This window comes from Guillardia theta (genome assembly GCF_000315625.1).
Source record: "Guillardia theta CCMP2712 unplaced genomic scaffold GUITHscaffold_12, whole genome shotgun sequence".
NCBI lineage: Eukaryota > Cryptophyceae > Pyrenomonadales > Geminigeraceae > Guillardia > Guillardia theta.
This window is the reverse complement of record NW_005434662.1, coordinates 775,356-793,995: the sequence shown is the minus strand read 5'-3', so window position 1 is coordinate 793,995 and position 18,640 is coordinate 775,356. Positions and strand designations below refer to the sequence as shown.

Here is an 18,640-nt window from a genome sequence, read left to right as displayed (position 1 = left end):
CCTGCCTCTGCTTTGATGAGATTGCTCTGAATTCTAGTGTGCAGGAAGCCGAGGCCGAAGAACAACAGGAGCGACCTAGAGCACCTGCAGCAGCCAACGTACCAGCACCGAAGGAGGCGGACCGATGTGAAGCTATAGAAGTCAACCGAAGTCAACCATGTGCGCAACTGTTCTACCTCATCGATCTCAAAGACCAGAAAGACTTCCAGAAAGCTTTCCGAGTGAAAGCAGCCGTTACCCACGTGGTCATTGCTCGTGGGAATCGATGATGGTTCACAGACAAGCACCATACAATTACCTGACGCCATGGTTGCTTCAATCATGGGGATCAGCTGCAGGTGAAGCATACATCATCGCGTGCCCTTGTTGTTGAACTTGTTTATAAGAAGGCAAAAAGCACATGCAGGTGGGTTCGCTTGCGGCTCGCACCAACGCATGCTGATTGTTGTTATCAGACACAAGTTTTCAGCTAGGCTCACTCATCTCGAGGGAGTGTTCACTCTAAGAAGAATCTCCAACGCGGGTTCGGTGAATGATCATGGGGCTCCTGAATGGGAGGTGGTGAGTTTAGATCCCGTAGGGCGTGAAGATGCTTATTTTTTCCTGCAACGATGCAAGAATAGAGCATAGAATTCAAGTCGATCGACTCCTTTTCTCTCTTCTCGACGCTTCCAGCAGTCTCGCTCGATGTGCATGAGCGCACAACACAAAACTTACACGAGTCGATGAGGAGCTTGATCCGCGTTCCTCTGACCTCTCCGCCTGAGTCATCCTGGTCTCAAGAGCCCCTCTCAGAGTCTCGTTGCTCCTCCTCTAGCATGCTTCCCCTGGCAGCGCCAAGAGCTTTGGAAAGGAGAGGTGGGGGCGGGAGGTGGAAGGAGGAGGGAGGGCCTATAAACCCTGAAGCCTCCGGTTGCCTCCTGGGAATTAAAGGTCGCCGGTGTGAGGCCCAGGGATGGCGGGAGGGACGGCCAAGGCCATGGCGCGCGGGCTGGCGTTGCTGAGCTGCCTGAGGCTGACGAGCAGGTCTGCTGCTGGAGGTTCCTGTGCTCGATTGGCTGAAGGATGGCAGTGTGTGGAACTACCAGTGCTCTCAGAGTGGCGAGGGTTGCACCAACAACATGCTGGGGCTGTTAGGGTTGGTGCTTCGCACCCCCAGCGCCTTCTGTGACTCCTGTGCTGCAGGATGTGCGCAGCTGCTTCCAAGACTCCTTCCACCGCCGCCTGTCCTACATGGGTTCAGATCGAACTTGACAACGCGTGCTCCTCATGCACACAGCCGACATGCGCATCCAGACAGTACTCCGCAGAGCAGTTCAACTTCTTCCAGGGGTATGATGAGACCTCCTCTGCTCTCTTCGTGACCACAAGGAAACTGGGCAGGGCTCGTCCTCTCACGCAAGGCGGAGCTGTGATCGATTGGACGAGCGAGCTTGAGACGTGCGGGGGAAGATACACCAAGTACGCCCTGCTCCTCTCTCACGCTTGTTGAGCTACTTGCAGATGCAGTCTGGCCAAGTGTTCGACTCAGTGGATGCTGATCGAGAGGTATACCGACAGCACATGCTCGACCAACCCGTACGAGATCATCTACCGCAAGGCCACGAGGAATGCTCTCGTGAGTTGAGTGATGGAGGAGGAGGCAACCTTGTCAACGGAATTTGCTGCAGCTGATGAAGGTCGACCAACCATGCACACCCCTCAATTGCCAGAAGAAGACCTACTTCAACAAGATCACCTATTATGAGTCAAGGTTCCTGTCTGTCTACTGATCATCTTTTCTCTGAGAAAAGCATCACAGGATTTGTACCAACCAGCTCTTCTCAAATCCATCTCAGTTGACGTCCTTGCTAACGCCTGATGCGACATACCTCACGACCTTGTAGACTCTTTATTCGCTCTGGAGCTTGAACTGACCTCACAACAGTTACTTCTCAGAGACGGCAACCAGTTGTGGCGTTAACAATCTGAACGCGATTCATCTGGTTGGACAATCGCAGTGCATTCCCTACATGGTTTGATACCCGTGACACGATTCCTCGTCCTGATTGCATGCAGGACATTTTCACGGATGCTCTTCCGTCAAGTGAGGACTACTTGAGCTACACTTGCAGCACCAGAGCATTGTCTCACTGTCGTGACAGCACCGTATGCAACTTCGTCGCTGTCTACATGAGTCTGACGAAGTTTCAAGTGTTCCAACTGTTATTCCAATCAGACGTTTTCGTCGACGTCGCAGCAGTACGTCTTGGAGATGCTTTTGAACTCGTCCATGATCTCCTCGACTTGTGACGCTTGTCTTGGTTTGCTGCAGATGCATTCAAATGAATCAAAATATGACGAAGTTAGCGATTCAAAGCAACGCACAGCTCTGTACTTCTCTCATCATACAAGATTTCTACAGTGATTCGACGTGTACCAATGTGATTCAGCAGGTTTTATACTTTCACTCATGCCAACCCTGACTCTTTCAAAGCATCTGATAGCAGGAGCCGCCATCACTTCAGCATGCAAGCCTCAAAGTTGTTTGCCGCTTGACACGAGCAATACCAGTCAAGGCACCAATTACATGTCGGTCTACTGCCTTACTAACTTCCCTTCTCCTCCTTCGCCGATTCCTGGCAAACTCGTGAGATTGATCTCAACCCTCCATTCTCATTGCGTGATGCATCTCGTCAGATGGAGTACAAAGTCAAGACAACATGGTACAACCCCACGTGCTCAGGCCGCCCCGTCGAGATTCTCTACACGTTGGATAAGTGTGTGACGTTGAGCTGATTTTGTGTATCTGATGAGTTGAGCAGCATGTGCGTATGGAATACGGACACCAACGACAACACCTACTTGCGGGTAGACACGAAGCAGCAGAAGACATACTACTACTCCTATGGCGATCACAAGTGTCAGAACTCCGTTAGCTCGCAGTCATGGGCGTCAGAGTTGCAAACTTCTCAGCAATGTAGCGCAAGCATTCAGTGTGGGATGACTCAGACGCCGCAGTTCTTCGATCCCAACTCGAATGTCGACATGTCTACGTGTTTGTCCAGCTTCACCACTGTATCGATTCTTGTCAACGCTGCCTGTACCAACGGTGCTGCTTGAGCTTGCCATGACTTTACGATGACTCTAGGCTCACAGGAAGCGACCCTTTGGCATTGATCTTGGTTGTTCTGTTTGGACTTCTACCGCTAACATTTACTATGTTTTGAAACGTATTCAGCCTTCATCGTCTACTTCCTCTTCTTCATCTTTCTCTGACGGGAAAGCTTTTTGTACTGTCTTGGTTATAAAATTCTTTGCATCCTTTTTGTGCTAGGCGTCATCTTTGATTCATCTCAAAGACGCCAACTTACCTCATCTTCTACGATGTTGCTCTCAAGAAACTGGCTAGCATTGTACAAATGGTTGAAGCGCTTTGCGCGTATGCTCGAGTTCTCCACATCCTACATCTGATCAGTTTTTCCTACAAGAGCAATTTTGACGCTACCGATCTCTTGACCTGACAACGATCACACCGTTAGAGTTTGAAGCACTCAGCGCAGCTCTACTCAACCTCTCCCAACAACCTGTTGCGCCTCCGTCTCCTCTCAAGAAAGGTCCAAAACTCTTTGACACTCATGTATGCTCTGAACTTTCGGTTCATAATGATGGAAGTCGGGTCTTTCAGGGCGATTCCTGACTCCTGGCTCATTCTCTTTCAGCATCGAATTTCCTTGAGCCGTCATGATTGATTCACCTTGCCAAGCTTGTCGGCAACGGCCAGGATGTACTCTGATAACTTTCAAGCTTCCATCACGGATGTCACATGAAGGATTGTATTACTTCTTCGAGGATGACATTCTGCTTCCAGATTCCTATGGCTCGCATCTGTTCTTCAGACCTGCATTGATGTTAGGCAGACATCAAGCACACATGTTCAACACAGCTCTCTACCCGGACTGATCGCAAGCAGAAATACCGTAGTCGTCAGGGGCATACACATCAGCTCCTTGTGAGACCTGACGAGCTTATCACTTCAACCGCAAGAAGACGCTGCTGGTGCCACCAAGAACGTCGAGATCTCGTGGTGTTCGTTCAAGATTGAGATGTGCAGGGGGGAGGAGCGAGTGTTGCAGGTTGAGTTGACACAAGCTGGGGCGACAAGCGCTCAGGTCATATGCTGCATCATCATATGCATCGAATCTACCTTGGCTCTCAAGCAGCAGCCTAACAAGCGCCATTGAGCCAGAGCGAACTGCTTCATGCAGCGGAGTGAAACCTTCTTTCGTTCTCGCCTCCAGGTCCGCCTTCAGCTCTATCAGCACTCCAGCGCACTCCTCGTGCCCTTCTTCGACTGCTCGATGGAGCGGAGAGACATGACTGTAACTGGCAGCTGCGTTCACATTCGCGCCGTTGTCGCACAAGACTCGTACCTACATGGCAGTCAATGCGCGCATATCGCTACCTCAAGGCCAACAGCGTTTGACGAGCCTTCGCCTGAGGCAACGTGGAGTGCAGTGAGCCCGGCGAGATCTTTCTCCTCTATGTCTACTCCTGTCTGCGAGTGAAGCCTCAGTTCGACCCCCCTCAGCGCTTTCTCCTCACTTTCAACAGTGCGTCAATCTCCTGAACATCGTCATCGCCAGCCAGGGAATGCAGTAATGTCCAGACCATTCTGCGCGGGTGCTAGGGGGTGCGCATAGAGCGCAAGGAGAAGAAATAACGACAAGAGACAGGAGCGCACAAGCAGCTGGTGGCAGTGTGACCCACCAGTCAAGAGAGCAAAGCGATAGACAGAGGAGGAGCAGGAGGAGACACCAAAGCTATGCTGGTGCTGGTGCTGGTGGTGGTGGTGGTGGTGGTGGTGGTGCTGCTGCTGGTGGTGGTGGTGGTGCTGCTGGTGCTGCTGCGGCTGCTGGTGCTGGTGCTGGTGCTGCTGCCCTTGATGTTGTTGCTGCTACTGCTACTGCTGCTGCTGCTGCTGCTGCTGCTGCTGCTGCTACTGCCCTTGATGTTGTTGCTGCTGCTGCTACTGCTACTGCTGCTGCTGCTGCTGCTGCTACTGCTGGTGCTGGTGCTGGTGCTGGTGCTGGTGCTGCTGCTGCCCCTGATGTTGTTGCTGCTGGTGGTGCTGGTGGTGCTGGTAGTCGTGCGGGCGAGGCTTGCTTCCTCTTGCTTCCGTCAGAGGAGAACTTGACAGTCACAAGAGCCTGGTATCAGGCGGGCAGCAGGGCGGGCAGGTCCTGCAGGAGGATCCTGTAACCCAGGGGATGGCCCGTCACTAAGGGATTCCCTGATTCGCTGATTTCCAATAATATTTTCAAAACATATTTCATCTTTGATATCTTAATTTTATTTACTAAATTGAAAGAGTAGAATTACCAAATCAGGAAATTTTATCCCAATAGTTGACCCCCTGCGACGGTTTTCGGGTTGCGCCGCCGCCGTCAATGCGAAAGAGCGGAAGGAGCACGGGCGGAGGGGAGGGAGGGAGGGAGGATACGACGAGGCAGGAAGACGTTCCCTCCCTCACAGATCAAGTTACTCGCTGCTTGAGAGTGGATGGGATCGAAGGAAGGGTTCCACGTACAGACGTGGAGCAGGGTCTCCGTGGCTTGTTCGGCGTTTTCGGCGAAGTGGAAATGGTGAAGCTGTTGCAGCCTGAGGGTAGTCCTGCGGCGACGAGGTCCTCTCCTTCCTCAAGAACCAGCCATGAACGTCAAGCCGTCATCGCCTTTAAGAGTCGTGACGCAGCGCGGCAGGCGATTGCCAGGCTTCAGGGGTTCGCCATCTGGGGGAAGCCTCTGCTCCTTTCGTTCTGCAGTGAGACGAAGGGAGAGGAAGAATACGAAGAGAGCAAGAAGCAGGCGATCAAATACCCCAAGAGCGCTCCTCCCAAGAGACAAGACGGGGTTGGTGAAGAGATCTCCGACAGGATGAAGAGCGTGAAGAGGAATATGATGAACGAGTTCGAAGGTAAGTCGCCTGAGCCTTCGAGGGAGATGTCTGCATCTCTACCGCACAAGAAGTTTGCTGCCGACTATGAGCATCGCGGAGAGAGCGCGATTGATCGCCTTGATCGTCTCATGCTGGAGCGACTTATCCAGGATGCAAATTCTCTCCATACTCGTGAGGAGGTGAAGGCAGGCCGCCGGTCCGGAGTAGACCTGGCGGATTTGAATGCAAACGCCAGGGAGCCAAGAAGGTTCGAAGGATCTCAGAGTGCGAGTCAACAAGGTGAGGCAGCAAGCTCTCCCATCTTTCTCCCCCACCACCTGATCGCCAACAGCAGAAGTCGCTGCTGCAAAGCGAAAAGTCAACGACATGTCGGCCTTGTCGGACTTGGAAGAAGGCTCCGATCTTGTTGTCTCCAATTCATCAGTATGCAGCAATGATGCCGAGAGTGCTGGTGGTATCGAGTACGAGTCCAATGTTCAGGTATTGCCTGTGCAGCACGAGGGGGTGACATATGAACCTCATTGCAAACGTCAGGCTTCGGTCTCCTCAAACTCTTCATATCAGAAGAATATGATGAGCGATTCCCGCACAAAATCATCCGCTGTAAGCGCTGCTTGTGGCTGGGATGATCCTCTTGATATTTTTTCTACAGGGATCCAAGAAGCAGGCGAATTCCGAAGACTCCGACTCCGATTCTCCGCTATCGCGCGATGACCTGGATTATCGCCAAAATGATCTTGACTTGGAGTCGATCAGTGATGAGGATGAAAATGCAGAATTCAATGAGTTGGCATCAAAAGAAATAGATAGCTTGATGCAGAACTTTGAGGGGAACGATGCTATGGAAAGCAAATTGTTACAGCTGAAAGAAATGTTGAGCATCACGACCTACATTCGTGAACTGGACACGCTGATGAAAAATTTGGATTCGCTGAAACAATTGAATGATTCTAAAGGTGACTCCAAAGCAAAGGGAGAGAGTGTCAAACCACAGGAGCAGCAGCTGAAGGCAAATCCCTCAATGGCAGCGAGTCGGTTGCAAGCGAGTAGAGAAGACGAACAGCTCAAACAGCTGGAGCAGCGCGAGTTGAAGTTGCAAGAGGCTGCCAAACGATTGCAGTCGATCGAACAAAAGTTGAATAGCATACCCCAAGGTATTAGACGCCCTCTTTCCTTTCACTGCTGACATATTTTGAAGAATTTATCGAGGGGAAAGTAATGAAATCAGTGTCACTGGACAAGGAAGCTGACCAGAGCTATGAGTCCTCTGACTTCGATCACAGAATTTCAAGCGAAATCTCTTCCATCTCGAGCAGGTCGATTGCCTGCCAATGTGAGTTGAAGCTGACTCGAAGAGTGTAGCAACGAAGCTGATGAAGACTACGATGATTCATACATGCACCGTCAGGAGAACAAGAGTCGACGAGATCAAACGAGAGACCCGAAACCAACTCCGATTCCTGGAGTCAAGAATTCGCCTTCAGAAAATAGCTCGCCAGGCAGGAACACGTCACTGAGCAGGAATGAGAAAAGCAACACCGTGCCCATGGAGGATCGCGGGTTGTCCTTTTCGAACATGCCCAATGAGCTCAAGACTGAGCTTGAAGACTTGCAGAAGCTGCAAGACCGGATAGCTTACCTCAAAGATCTGCTTGCCGTCACGAAAGAACAGCAGCGTCTGCTGGAGGTGGCTGGCACGGGGGTAGATACTGAGTCGGGCGACTTTCCGTTCGACGCAGACGAGGAATCAGGAGGTGACGAGTGGCCCAACTTTCATCGCCACGAGGGTCCTCAAGGCGCAGAGCACAGGGCAGGAGAGAGAACGAATGGCGATAGGGAGGTCAGACAACCCGCTCGTCCTCAGAGCAGACTGTCCGAAGGCGCAAGACCAACCTCGAGGCTGTCATGGGCGGATGAGGAAGCTGGGATTCATCGGTACCTTCCAACGGACGATGCGTCAGACCTGCCTTACCGAACCTCTTCTCGCCTTTCGCGTCTAAGTGAGAGCAACGGGACAGACTCCGTGTGTCAAACTCCAGACGTTGACGAACTAGACTCGTTGCTTGCGTCGAGCATTCTTGACTATCAAGACATCAAGCTCGCATCCATCTTCTGCAGATCTCTCTCCTCACAGCCGGACAGGATAAACTTTCTACAAGATTTCTTCTGCTTCTTTGAATCTAGATCCGCTTTTTTGGACAACGAGACGGCCGTCGAAAACGAGCGAGAGATGCCCGCGTTCTATCGAGCCTGGCAGGTCAACTCTTGGAGACTTCTGACCTTGTTGATGTGGGGAAGGAAACTTAGACTGTCTGCAGGAAGGGGAGGCAGCCGGAAGGTCCTCCAAGGACTCGGAGACTCTTGCGAAGCATCGGATGATGAGCGACGTCTCCATGCAAGACGCGCAGCTCTTGGACGAGATTCGCAACATCACATCCCCGAGCAACCGCCGAAGGGTCCTCGAGTTCGTCAAGAGGTGCTGCTGTTCCTGTGCACGGGCGACGCAGGACTGATGGTCCCTGCAGTCTGCAGGAAGAACCGGCTGAGAGCCTCGCTGACAGCACGTCGGAGGCTTCTGATTCCAGCTGGAGGAGCATAGAGCCCGACCTGTCGGAAGGGGGAGACCTCGCCAAAGTTCATCCTGCTCCCTTGGAGGAAACGGCCCCGCTGTCCCACAAGCCCGTTGGCTCGTCAGCATCCAAGAGGGCGAACCAGGAGAGGCAAAGCTGCAGGGTCGACTCCTCCGACTCTTCCTCGACCCAGGACGTTCGAAGTTCTCCAGCAGCGGCAGGAAAGAATTACTTTGTCCGCCACCTGGAGAACGAGCTAGAGTCGCCCAACAAGATGCCGGAGGAGTCTCGTGCCCCGGTCTACGTCGAGAGTGACGACGATCTGTCAGGTCAAGAGGTCGAAACTCGAGCTGCGAATGTGCCGGACCTTTTGACAAGCAACTTGATCTTCGCGGGGTACGACTATGCTGAGAGCGTGTCGAGCAGCCACCACGAGTCGAACGAAGATGCTGAGGTGGGGTCTGAGCTGGAGCTGGAGGTGGACACCATCGATGTGTCGGGGGTCAAGCTGCGGCTGATGCAGCAGCAGGACAGAGTCGATGCGGCGTACAGTCACAGCCATCTGGACGTGGCGTCACTTGTGGAGCGACGGCTCGTGGAGAATGGCTGCGCGGTGGACGAGCACATCAAGGCCATGCTGCTGAAGGCTGCGAAGAACTCGAAGGCGCAGGATGTGCACGGAGAGCAGGAGCAGGGGGACGAGGGTGCAGCAGAGCAGCAGCGCGAGAAGATCTATCGTGAGGTCGTTCAGCATGTCTCGCGGGGGTTCGACGCGCAGATCCGCGACTTGGAGGACGCAGCACCCGACCAGCTAAGGGACGAGCTCATAGCTCGTCTGCAGGAGAGGAAGAACACAGAGATCAAGAGATTATCAGAGGAGCGAGCGAACTTGACTCGCGAGAAGAAGGTTCAGAGCATGCACAGCGATTCGGAGGTGCCTCCTCCTCCTCCACCACCACCACCTCCACCCCAACAAACAACACCTCCCCCTCCCCTCCTGCCCCTCTTCCTCTCTCTCCTCCTCTTGCCTCGATCGCTTCTCAACCTCTTATTGCTCTCTTTCCGCTTAAGGTTTGACTGCCCCTACCAGAGCTCAGATATCTACGAGTCGCATGACACCAAGAAGATGGCGGAGGACGCTCCGTCCTCTTCGGCAGAGTGCGACAGTGAGAGGACGTCGAGTGCGGGGGCCTCCGCTCAATCCTGGATGGAGGAGAAGGGTGAGAGCAAGCAGATGCTTCTCAGTGATGGTCGGGCTGACGTAGAGGACGAGCAGGAGGGAGAGAAGGAAGTACCGAGGGGAAGGAAGGAGCCGATGGGTTCACAGATGTCAAGGTGAAAGACCTCTCCCACAAGATAGAGTTCGGCAAGGAAGGGATGCGGGTCCCTGCTGGCATGCGGTCAGCGATGGAGCGCAAGTTCGAGGAGGAGCAGGTGAGAGGCAGGGAGGTGAGGGGCGCGGGGATCACTGGGACCTGCCAGGAAGGGGCTGGCGTAAAGGGGAGGAGCGAAGACTTTGTAGGGGAGCCGGATGTGAGCAGGTCGACCTGTAGGGGCCGTGAGCTTACAAGGGGGGCAGGTGGATCCGAACAGGTTCGACTTCGAGGTCAGGTGGGACGCGCTTCCTCCTGAGACGAAGGCAAGTGCGTGCTGCCTTGCTTCTCGTCCTTACCTGCGGGACCTGCAGGCTCGTCTCGAGGAGCTTCGCGCCCTCCAGGAGGAGCTGCTGGCATCCGTTGGGATCTCAGCGGCGGTACAGACCATCCTGGTGAACAGCAGGGGAGAGACGAAGCGCAAGGAAGGGGAGGCCTCCACTACAGTCTCCTACTGCGGGAGTAGCGGGTCAGAGACCGATGGGGAGTGGTGACGCGGGCGAGACTGACGATGCGAGGGAGCAAGTAGGGAGGCAGCAGGACGAAGGGAAAGGAGGAGGTGAAACAGTCAGTGTGCATGTAGCAAGCTTGTACTTTAAAGGTCTTAACAAGACGCGTCAGCCCTCTTGCTGGTGTGAGCTAGTGGCGCCCTGAGCCTTGAGCTGCTGGGGCGGTCAACCTCTAGTGGTGGAAGAGGCGCATGCCGTGATGGCACTGCACCATCCCGTACTGATCGCAGGCCTCCGTCACTCCCTCGTCCTGCACTGAACCTCCAGGCTGCGCCACATACTTGACGCCGTACTTGATGCAAGTGTCGATGCTGTCGCGGAAGGGGAAGAAGGCGTCGGATGAGATCACCACTCCGTCAAGCTTCTTCATGTGCTCCTCGAAGTCAGCTGGGGTCAGCGGCTCTGGCACGGTAGTGAACTGCTGGGCCCAGGTCTCGCGCTCGATGTCGGTCATCTCTGCCATGCCTTCGATGTACCTGACGCGCGCGTTCACGCGGGCCTGACGCTTCACGTCCGGCTTGAACTGAAGGCCGAGCACCTTGGGATGCTGCCGCATCCACCAGGTCGTGACCTTCCTCCCCGCAAGCTTCACGCAGTCGACGCGACTCTGCTGTCCAGCTCCAACGCCGATCATCATGCCGTTGATAGCATAGCCAACGGAGTTGGACTGTGTGTACTTGATGGCGACAGTGGCGAGAACCTGATCTCGGACGGCTCCTTCAGGAAGGTCCTTGTTCTTGGTCGAGATGTTCTTCTTCATCATGTCCGGCGTGATGAGCTTGTCTCCGTGTCCTCTCTGAGCGAACACGCAGCCGTTGATCTCGCGGAAGTCGATCTCTCCAGCAGGGTTCTTAAAGTTGGGATCGGCCTCGAGCACGATGAAGCTGCCCGTCTTCTTCTGAGAGAGGATGGCGAGGGCCTCGGGAGTGTAACCGGGGGCGATGATGCCGTCCGAGACTTCCGTCTTGAGGTAGTTCGCCGTCTGCTCGTCCACAACGTCCGACAGAGCCGCCCAGTCGCCGAAGGAGCACATGGGGTCAGCGTTGCGAGCACGGAGGTAGGCGAGCGCAGCAGGAGAGAGATTGTCCGGAGCCTCGTATGCCTGCTTCTCCACGTCGGAGAGGGGCACGGCGACAGCAGCTCCTGCAGGGGAGACGTGCTTGAAGGAGGCAGCAGCTGGGAGGCCGAGGGCCTCGCGCGCTTCCTTGACCAGAGCCCAGGAGTTGAGGGCATCGAGGAGGTTGATGTATCCCGGCTTGCCGTTGAGGACCTTGAAGGGAAGAGCTCCGCCCGACATGCTGTAGATGTTGGCGGGGAGTTGATGGGGGTTGCATCCGTACTTCAGGGGGAAGGCGAGGTCGTACGCCCTCGTCACCACAGCAGGAGTCTCCTGGTTCTGCCCAGCACATCCTTGTCAGCATCCCCTCTCGCACACCCAGCAGAACTGACCTGCTCCGCAAACCAAGTGGAGATAGCTGCGTCGTAGGCTGCCGTGTGAGCATACGCGGCAGCAGCGAGGCTCCTCCTGGTCTTGAGAGTGGTACAGCCGTCATGCTGCTTCATCTCTTCGATCACCTGCGCTCATGTCAGCTGCGCGTTACGAGCCACGAGGACGAGCTGCTTGCCTTGGCGTACTGGGTGACTGAGGTGATGACGGTGACACTGGGATGGTTCTTGGAGGCCGCGCGGATCATGGCGGGTCCACCGATGTCAACGTTCTCGATGCAGGTATCGAAGTCTGCTCCCTTGGCCACAGTGGCTTGAAAGGGATACAGATTGACCACGAGCATGTCGATATACTCGATCCCGTGCTCCTTGCAAGCCTTCTCGTGCTCAGGGTTGTTCCTGATCGACAGCAGCGCCCCGTGGACCTTCGCCATCGTCTCTCACTCGCGCGTCCCTCACGGCCAGCGACTCACCTTGGGATGAAGGGTCTTGACACGGCCATCCATCATCTCAGGGAAGCCTGCAGAGTAGTTTAAAAGAACGGAGGCATGAGGAGACGAGGAGCGGTACCAGTGTAGTCCGACACGTCAGTCACCGGAAGCCCGGCCTCCTTGAGAGCCTTGGCCGTTCCTCCTGTGGAAAGAACCTCCACCGACTGTCAGCCCGTAGTCATGCAGAGTATGTGTCACCTGCACTCCAGCATCCTTGAGCGCAGCAGCGAGCACGAGCAAGTCTGTCTTGTCGGAGACTGAGATGAGTGCTTTCTTGATTTTGACCAGATCTGAGGGGGAGGAGGAGCAACTTCAGTTACACACCGATGCTCCGTCAAGTGACCTGTTGACATCGTAGATTTGAAACGAATTGCAGCAAGCGCTCTTGCACGCGTGAAAGGTTTGAGGCGGAGGCTGAAGTGTCGCGCTAACGTGATCGGCCTGGCTAAGAAGATTCACAGTCAGCAAGGAGGAGGCGAGGGACTTTAAAGCCCGTCAAGGCATTCGGTCACTTCAACCATCTACATCTGCATGTCTCACGGCAACACAAACTTCGTGGTGATAGCGGCAGCGAGGGCCCAGCACGGCCCAAGCTGTCATGTGCCAAGGAGGTGTAAAAACAGGGCACAGTGACTAGCAAGATGGAACGGGGCGGACATGACAAGAAAGCAGAGAAAGGTACGAGCCAATCAGGTCAAACAAGCAAGTGAGTACTGCCGCAAGCAACGACGTTGTAGTGCATGGGATGTGCGGATGGTTTTGCAGGAAGGTGATAAGGACTGAAGAGTGGGCAAGGAAACAGGAAGGCAAGCAGGAAGCGCTTTGAGACATTGCAACAGAGAAAAAGATAGACGCAGAGGCCATAGGAAATAAGGGTCAATAAGTCGGCGAGGAAGGTAATGAAAAGTTGAGGCCGGTGAAGGATGAAGGGGGCGCAAGTCCATTTGCAGGAGGAAAGGGGCGCAAGTCTGAGGGGAAACCCAGGATAAGCCAAGATGAAGCGGCAAAGGATGAAGACGGAAGGGAAAGGAGGGAGAGGAGGAGAATGAATACGTAGAATTTCCGGGAGGAAAATTGGTAGAGGGCACAGGGATAAAGGCAGGGAGACCAAGTCTTTGGGAGCTGGTGGGTTGGGCGGAGAGAGAGGACGCGGAGGGGGTTCACTTCACGTGCGATCGAGGGTGGGGGTGGTCCCACTTTGTTGTAAATCATCCCCCGATTCTGTGGGAGAATGGGGGGGTTCAAATTGTATGGGGTGGGGGTGGTGGGAGTTGTAGGAATCTTTTCGTGGGTAGGGGTGATCCGATGGGTTGGGGTGGTTCTCCACTTGTTGCAATTTCTGCTCAGGGGTAGGGTACAATTGGAGGGGTTGTATTGGAAACTGAGATGGATATCATAGGGGGTGGTATTCTACAGCACGCCAATACGGGTGTCAATACCGGAGAAAGAAGGGGTATAAGTTTGTCAGATAGGACTTTGAGGGGGTATCAATGAAGTAGGTACCATAATAAGGGGGTGGGGTTAATTTTTGTGAAGTGATGGGCAACGAGGGTAGATCCACCCCCTTGTCTTTGTTTTTGGTAGCCCTCGTCCCCCCACCGACCCCGGCTCCGCAGGCCCGGGCGGATTCCGCCGGGCTCCGAGGCTCAGCCGGTGAGTCCGATCCGATCAGACTCTGAGAGGGGCCCGGCGACCCGGGCCCTAGTACCCAGTGACCGTCTTAGAAGTCTCAGTCTCCCGGAGCCTCGGCCGTGAGAGCCTCACTGAGACCGTGACTCAGCCTGAGGAAACTGCCAGGCTGAGGGCAAACTCGGATAGTCAGAACAGATTACTGGAGCAACTTGATTCCGCTGCGCGAGTGTAGGAGGAGGAGGCCAGGCTGAGACGCACTACTGCGGCAGCCTGGCAGCCGCGAGGAGCTGAGGCTGCGGGACATGGAGCGGCGCCTGGAGCTCGGAGAGGATCGTCTGCGCGTTTGTGCGCCATCGAGCAAGCAGGACCCCCGTGAGCAACGCGCAGGAGGAGATGGCGAGACGAGAGCCGCTGGGAGTCCCGCATGAGCACCCGGAGTCGTCAGCCAGTGCTACAGCATGGGCGTGGATCTTGCTCGCCTTGAGATGCAGCAGGGAGCTTGCGTCCGCTGCACGAGGTGATGCTGTCTGGTCGCTCAGAGGAGGAGGAGCGTGAGGCAGCGCAGGGAGGCGAGAGCTGGACGAGGGAGAGGCTGAGCGACATCGACTAGGCGAGGATCGCGCGAGTGTGGCTGGACGTGCAACAAGACTTCATGCTCGGAGAGTGAGCGATCGAGTGAGCGAGACTGAGGCGGAGGCTTGCGGAGACTCTTGTGGAGGAGACAGAGGAGGTTGGGGAGGGATGGGTTGCGTGTGTGTTTGTGTGTGTGTTTGTGTGTTTTCTTGTGCGCTAGCCAGCACCGCGCGCGCCAGTATGCGGGAGTAGAGATTGCACGTGAGGAGTTTAAAGTCGCTAGAGCAACTATAAAGAGATCTCAACACGGTCAGCCCTCAAGCCTCTGATTGCCCCACTGGTAGAAATCTTCCTGTCTCCCCCCTCCCCCCTCCCCTTTGGTGTCCTCTCCTCCCCTTTGGTCCCCCCTCCTCTCCCTCTCCCCTCTCCTCCACTTTTAGTCGCCTCCCCTCTCCCCTCTCCCATTTAGTTCCCTCTCCTCCCCTGGTTTGTTCTGCCCTTCCCTGTCTACACTTACCTTTCCTCTCGTCCTGAGACTACAGCGTTCCTATCCTGACCCTCACACTTGGTCTGAATGCACTGCCCCTCCCCTTGTCTCTCCTTGACTTCTTCCCTTCCGGTCTCCCTCCTCTCCTCTCAATCCTCCCCTCCCCTCTCCTCCCCTCCCCTCCCCTCCCCTCCCTCCCCTTCTCACCTCATCGTTCTCCCCCTCCATGTCGCTCCAGCATTGCTGCCCTCCCCGCACCTTTTTTGCAATTATCCTCAATTCGCTGCCCCTGCACCTCGTTTTACCCTGTCGCATCAGCACAAATGCCGGCAACGGGGCGCAGGGCGCTAGGAGGGCAGGGGAGAGGAGAGGGGATGGTACAGCAAGAAGGTGCAGCAGGTAGAGCAGCAGGCGGTTGGAGGGGGAGAGGAATGCAGGGATGGGCGAGACGGAGGCAGAGGAGAGGGTTGATGTCGAGCGAGCAACCGCAGCTGCAACTCAGACAAGGGAGTGCGGGAGCGGAGATTAGACGAGCAGCACGACGCGCAGGTGTCGCAGGAGGACGAGATCAGGAGTTCATGGTGTGAAGTTGGAGGCGGGGGGGTTGGGGGGGTTGGATATGAAGAACCGTCCTGCGTTTGTGTCGGTGTGCATGGGGCCTCGAAACTCTGTGCCTTCGGAAGCCTGACCTTGCCTTGTCGCCAGGGCCACCATGGCGGAGAAGAAGGCGCTCAAGGAGAAGTTTCGCAGGGACTACACTCCTACCAACTACTTCGTGGAGCAGGTGAACCTGCTGTTCCAAGTCTTCGAGGACTGCACCAAGGTATCCTCCTCCCTCAAGGTCAAGAGGCGCGACGGAGCTCCGGAGAACGCCCCGTTCCAGCTGGATGGGGAGGGCCTGACCCTGCAGAGCCTGTCCATCGATGGAGAGACTCTCCCGCCCTCTCGGTACTCGTGGGTGGAGGAGGACTTGCTCGAGATCTCTGGCCCCCTCCCTTCAAGCTTCGTGCTCCAGTCGCTGGTCACCACCAAACCCGAGGAGAACACGCAGCTGAGTGGGCTGTACAAGTCTTCCTCCATCTACTGCACGCAGTGTGAGGCAGAGGGCTTCCGGCGCATCACCCTCATGCAGGACAGGCCGGACATCATGGCGACGTATGAGGTGAGGATCGAGGCGGACAAGGAGAGCTGCCCCGTCCTGCTCTCCAACGGCAACATGACTGAGAATGGTGACCTTGAGAACGGGAGGCACTTTGCCACTTACAACGATCCGTTCCCGAAACCTTCATGTAAGCTCAATTGTCGTAGGCTCTCTTCTTGGAGGCTGACTTCTTCTCTTCTTTCCTTCCTCCTTTCTTGCAGACCTGTTTGCGATGGTGGCGGGAGACCTCGGCTTCATCCGGGACACGTTTGTAACAAGATCCGAGAAGGTCGTGGCCTTGAACATGTACTCAGAGCACAACAACGTCAAGAAGCTCTATCATGCCATGGACTCTTTGAAGAAGGCCATGAGATGGGATGAAGAGACTTTTGGGCTGGAGTATGACCTGGATATCTTCAACGTGGTCGCCGTCAACGACTTCAACATGGGCGCGATGGAGAACAAGTCTCTGAACATCTTCAACACTAGCTGCGTCCTAGCAAGCCCCGAGACCGCCACCGATGCGGATTATGAGAGGATCCAAGGGATCATTGCGCACGAGTATTTCCACAACTGGACCGGCAACCGAGTGACATGCAGAGACTGGTTCCAACTCACCCTGAAGGAAGGTCTCACCGTGTTCAGGGACCAGCAGTTCAGCATGGACATGACGTCAGCGGCTGTCAAACGCATCGAAGACGTGAACGTTGTGCGCTCGATGCAGTTCCCTGAGGACAACGGCCCGATGGCCCATCCGATCCGGCCTGAGAGCTACATCGCCATGGATAACTTCTACACTGTCACCGTCTACCGGAAGGGAGCAGAGGTCATCCGGATGTACCACACTCTGCTCGGCAAGGAAGGATTCCGAAAGGGCATGGACCTTTACTTCCAACGCCATGACGGTTCCGCCGTCACTTGTGATGACTTCCGCCGAGCGATGGCTGACGCCAATGGCGTCGATCTGACTCAGTTCGAGCGCTGGTACCTGCAGGCTGGTACTCCAGTGGTCCGCTGCGAGGCCAAGTATGACGTGGAAGCGAAGCGATTGTCGCTGCTTCTCAAGCAGTCTTGCCGCACGCCGCAGGGAGGCGATGCTTTACCTTTCCACATGCCCATCCGCGTTGGATTCCTGGCGCAGGACGGGTCCGAACTTTTGCCTGAAAGAGTGCTGGAGCTGAAGGAGGCCAGTCAGGAGTTTGTGATCGAGAACGTGAACTCGAAGCCCGTCCTGTCTCTCTTGCGGGGCTTCAGCGCTCCCATCAAACTTGAGTACGAGCGAGACGATGAGGAGTTGGCGTTCCTGATGGCACATGACAAGGACAGCTTCAATCGCTGGGAAGCAGGTCAGCTCATGTTCAGCAGAACAATTCATGCGAACGCCAAGGCCATGCAGGCTGGGCAAGCCATGCAGCTCAACGCTAAACTTGTCGACGCCGTTCGGAGAACCCTTCTGGACACTTCCCTCGACAAGTCGCTGCAAGCTTACGCCCTGACCTTGCCGAACCTGCAGAACCTGGCGGAGAGCATGGAGATCGTGGACCCCGACGCACTGGTAGACGCCTACAAGTTTACCAAGAAGGAGATCGCCAGAAGCCTCCGTGATCATCTCCTCAAGACCTACGAGGCGAACTTGTTGCCGGAAGATTCCTTCCGGAATGACGCAGAGGCAATCGGAATGAGGAGGCTTAAGAACGTCTGTCTGGGCTACCTCGCAGCTCTCGGAGACAAGGAAGTGCTTGACGTGTGTCTGAAGCAAGCCCTCACAGCTAACTGCATGACCGACCTCGTTGCTGCTGCCAGCTGCCTCGCCGCTAATCCTGGCGAGCAAAGCGACAAGGCGCTGGAGCACTTTTACCAGCAACACGCCAAGGACGACAACCTTGTGTTCTGCAAGTGGATTGCCATCCAGGCCGCGGCCTGTACAGATCAAGCTCTCGAGATTGTGGACAAGCTGTTCAAGCATCCCTCCTTCACCATCAAGAATCCCAACATCTGCCGTTCGCTCTTCATCAGCTTTGCCGGCAACATGAAACACTTCCATCGGGCAGACGGCAGCGGACACCGTTGGCTGACTGATCGCATCCTCGAGCTCGACAAGCTCAACCCGCAGACAGCCGCCAAGATCCTGACCAAGTTGGCAGGCTACAAGAGATTTGACGCTCCTCGCCAGGCGTCTATGAAGGCCCAGCTGGAGCGCGTGCGCAACACTGAAGGTGTGAGCAAGGATACCATGGAGATCGCGATCCGTGCGTTAGCATAGAGAGACTCTAGATGGAAGAGAACGAGCTTGCAATGGTTCGGCTTTTCACTTCACGCCGTGAACAAACTCTATGAAATGCCTACTTGTATCTAGGAGAACATCTTGGGGTTGCACTTGGGAGTATAGTCGTTGTAGGGGAGGGAGCAGTCAATAGTCCCGTTGTTGTTGGCGAGCATCTGTGCAGAATGATCAGCCATCCAGGAGCCCTGAGCCTGTAC

General features: G+C 55.3%; 6 protein-coding genes across 6 annotated transcripts in view; 4 read left to right on the top strand and 2 right to left on the bottom strand.

The window, feature by feature from the left end:
* The window catches only part of GUITHDRAFT_103182 (hypothetical protein), a gene marked incomplete at both ends in the record, with an annotated part of 1,210 nt that extends 1,072 nt beyond the window's left edge, over positions 1 to 138 (top strand). Inside the window, one exon of the mRNA XM_005838188.1 lies at positions 45 to 138. Within this exon, the coding sequence (XP_005838245.1) occupies positions 45 to 138 (94 nt within the window). The remainder of the gene's footprint in view (positions 1 to 44) is intronic.
* A 2,541-nt stretch (positions 139 to 2,679) lies between these two features.
* On the top strand, positions 2,680 to 3,102 carry GUITHDRAFT_134755 (hypothetical protein; the record flags this gene model as incomplete). Its single annotated transcript, XM_005838187.1, has 2 exons — positions 2,680 to 2,759; positions 2,805 to 3,102. The coding sequence occupies 2 exons, from the start codon at positions 2,680 to 2,682 to the stop codon at positions 3,100 to 3,102; spliced, it is 378 nt and encodes a 125-aa protein (XP_005838244.1).
* Positions 3,103 to 4,010: 908 nt separating this feature from the next.
* On the bottom strand, positions 4,011 to 4,549 carry GUITHDRAFT_66262 (hypothetical protein; the record flags this gene model as incomplete). The annotated part of the gene is made up of 2 exons (XM_005838186.1): positions 4,011 to 4,412; positions 4,457 to 4,549. Coding segments are annotated over 2 exons (495 nt in total), but the record flags the coding sequence as incomplete, so codon positions are not given.
* An 880-nt stretch (positions 4,550 to 5,429) lies between these two features.
* GUITHDRAFT_103179 (hypothetical protein) lies at positions 5,430 to 10,374 on the top strand (the record flags this gene model as incomplete). Its single annotated transcript, XM_005838185.1, has 12 exons — positions 5,430 to 6,216; positions 6,272 to 6,417; positions 6,472 to 6,540; positions 6,590 to 7,091; positions 7,136 to 7,253; positions 7,300 to 8,194; positions 8,256 to 8,413; positions 8,463 to 9,441; positions 9,598 to 9,727; positions 9,784 to 9,941; positions 9,990 to 10,040; positions 10,087 to 10,374. The coding sequence occupies 12 exons, from the start codon at positions 5,430 to 5,432 to the stop codon at positions 10,372 to 10,374; spliced, it is 4,281 nt and encodes a 1,426-aa protein (XP_005838242.1).
* A 165-nt stretch (positions 10,375 to 10,539) lies between these two features.
* On the bottom strand, positions 10,540 to 12,679 carry GUITHDRAFT_161660 (hypothetical protein; the record flags this gene model as incomplete). Its single annotated transcript, XM_005838184.1, has 7 exons — positions 10,540 to 11,785; positions 11,839 to 11,964; positions 11,991 to 12,260; positions 12,309 to 12,355; positions 12,406 to 12,490; positions 12,525 to 12,616; positions 12,670 to 12,679. 7 exons carry the CDS (start codon positions 12,677 to 12,679, stop codon positions 10,562 to 10,564), a joined length of 1,854 nt encoding a protein of 617 aa, XP_005838241.1. The 3' UTR covers positions 10,540 to 10,561.
* A 2,815-nt stretch (positions 12,680 to 15,494) lies between these two features.
* On the top strand, positions 15,495 to 18,502 carry GUITHDRAFT_85149 (hypothetical protein). The gene is made up of 2 exons (XM_005838183.1): positions 15,495 to 16,307; positions 16,381 to 18,502. The coding sequence occupies exons 1-2, from the start codon at positions 15,731 to 15,733 to the stop codon at positions 18,420 to 18,422; spliced, it is 2,619 nt and encodes an 872-aa protein (XP_005838240.1). The 5' UTR covers positions 15,495 to 15,730; the 3' UTR covers positions 18,423 to 18,502.
* Positions 18,503 to 18,640: the final 138 nt, after the last annotated feature.

Bases quoted from the DNA above. Each gene is read 5' to 3' on its own strand.
- GUITHDRAFT_85149 (XM_005838183.1), top strand. From the start codon at position 15,731: ATGGCGGAGAAGAAGGCGCTCAAGGAGAAGTTTCGCAGGGACTACACT. The intron at 16,308-16,380 runs GTAAGCTCAATT...CCTTTCTTGCAG, and splicing joins TCCGTTCCCGAAACCTTCAT to ACCTGTTTGCGATGGTGGCG.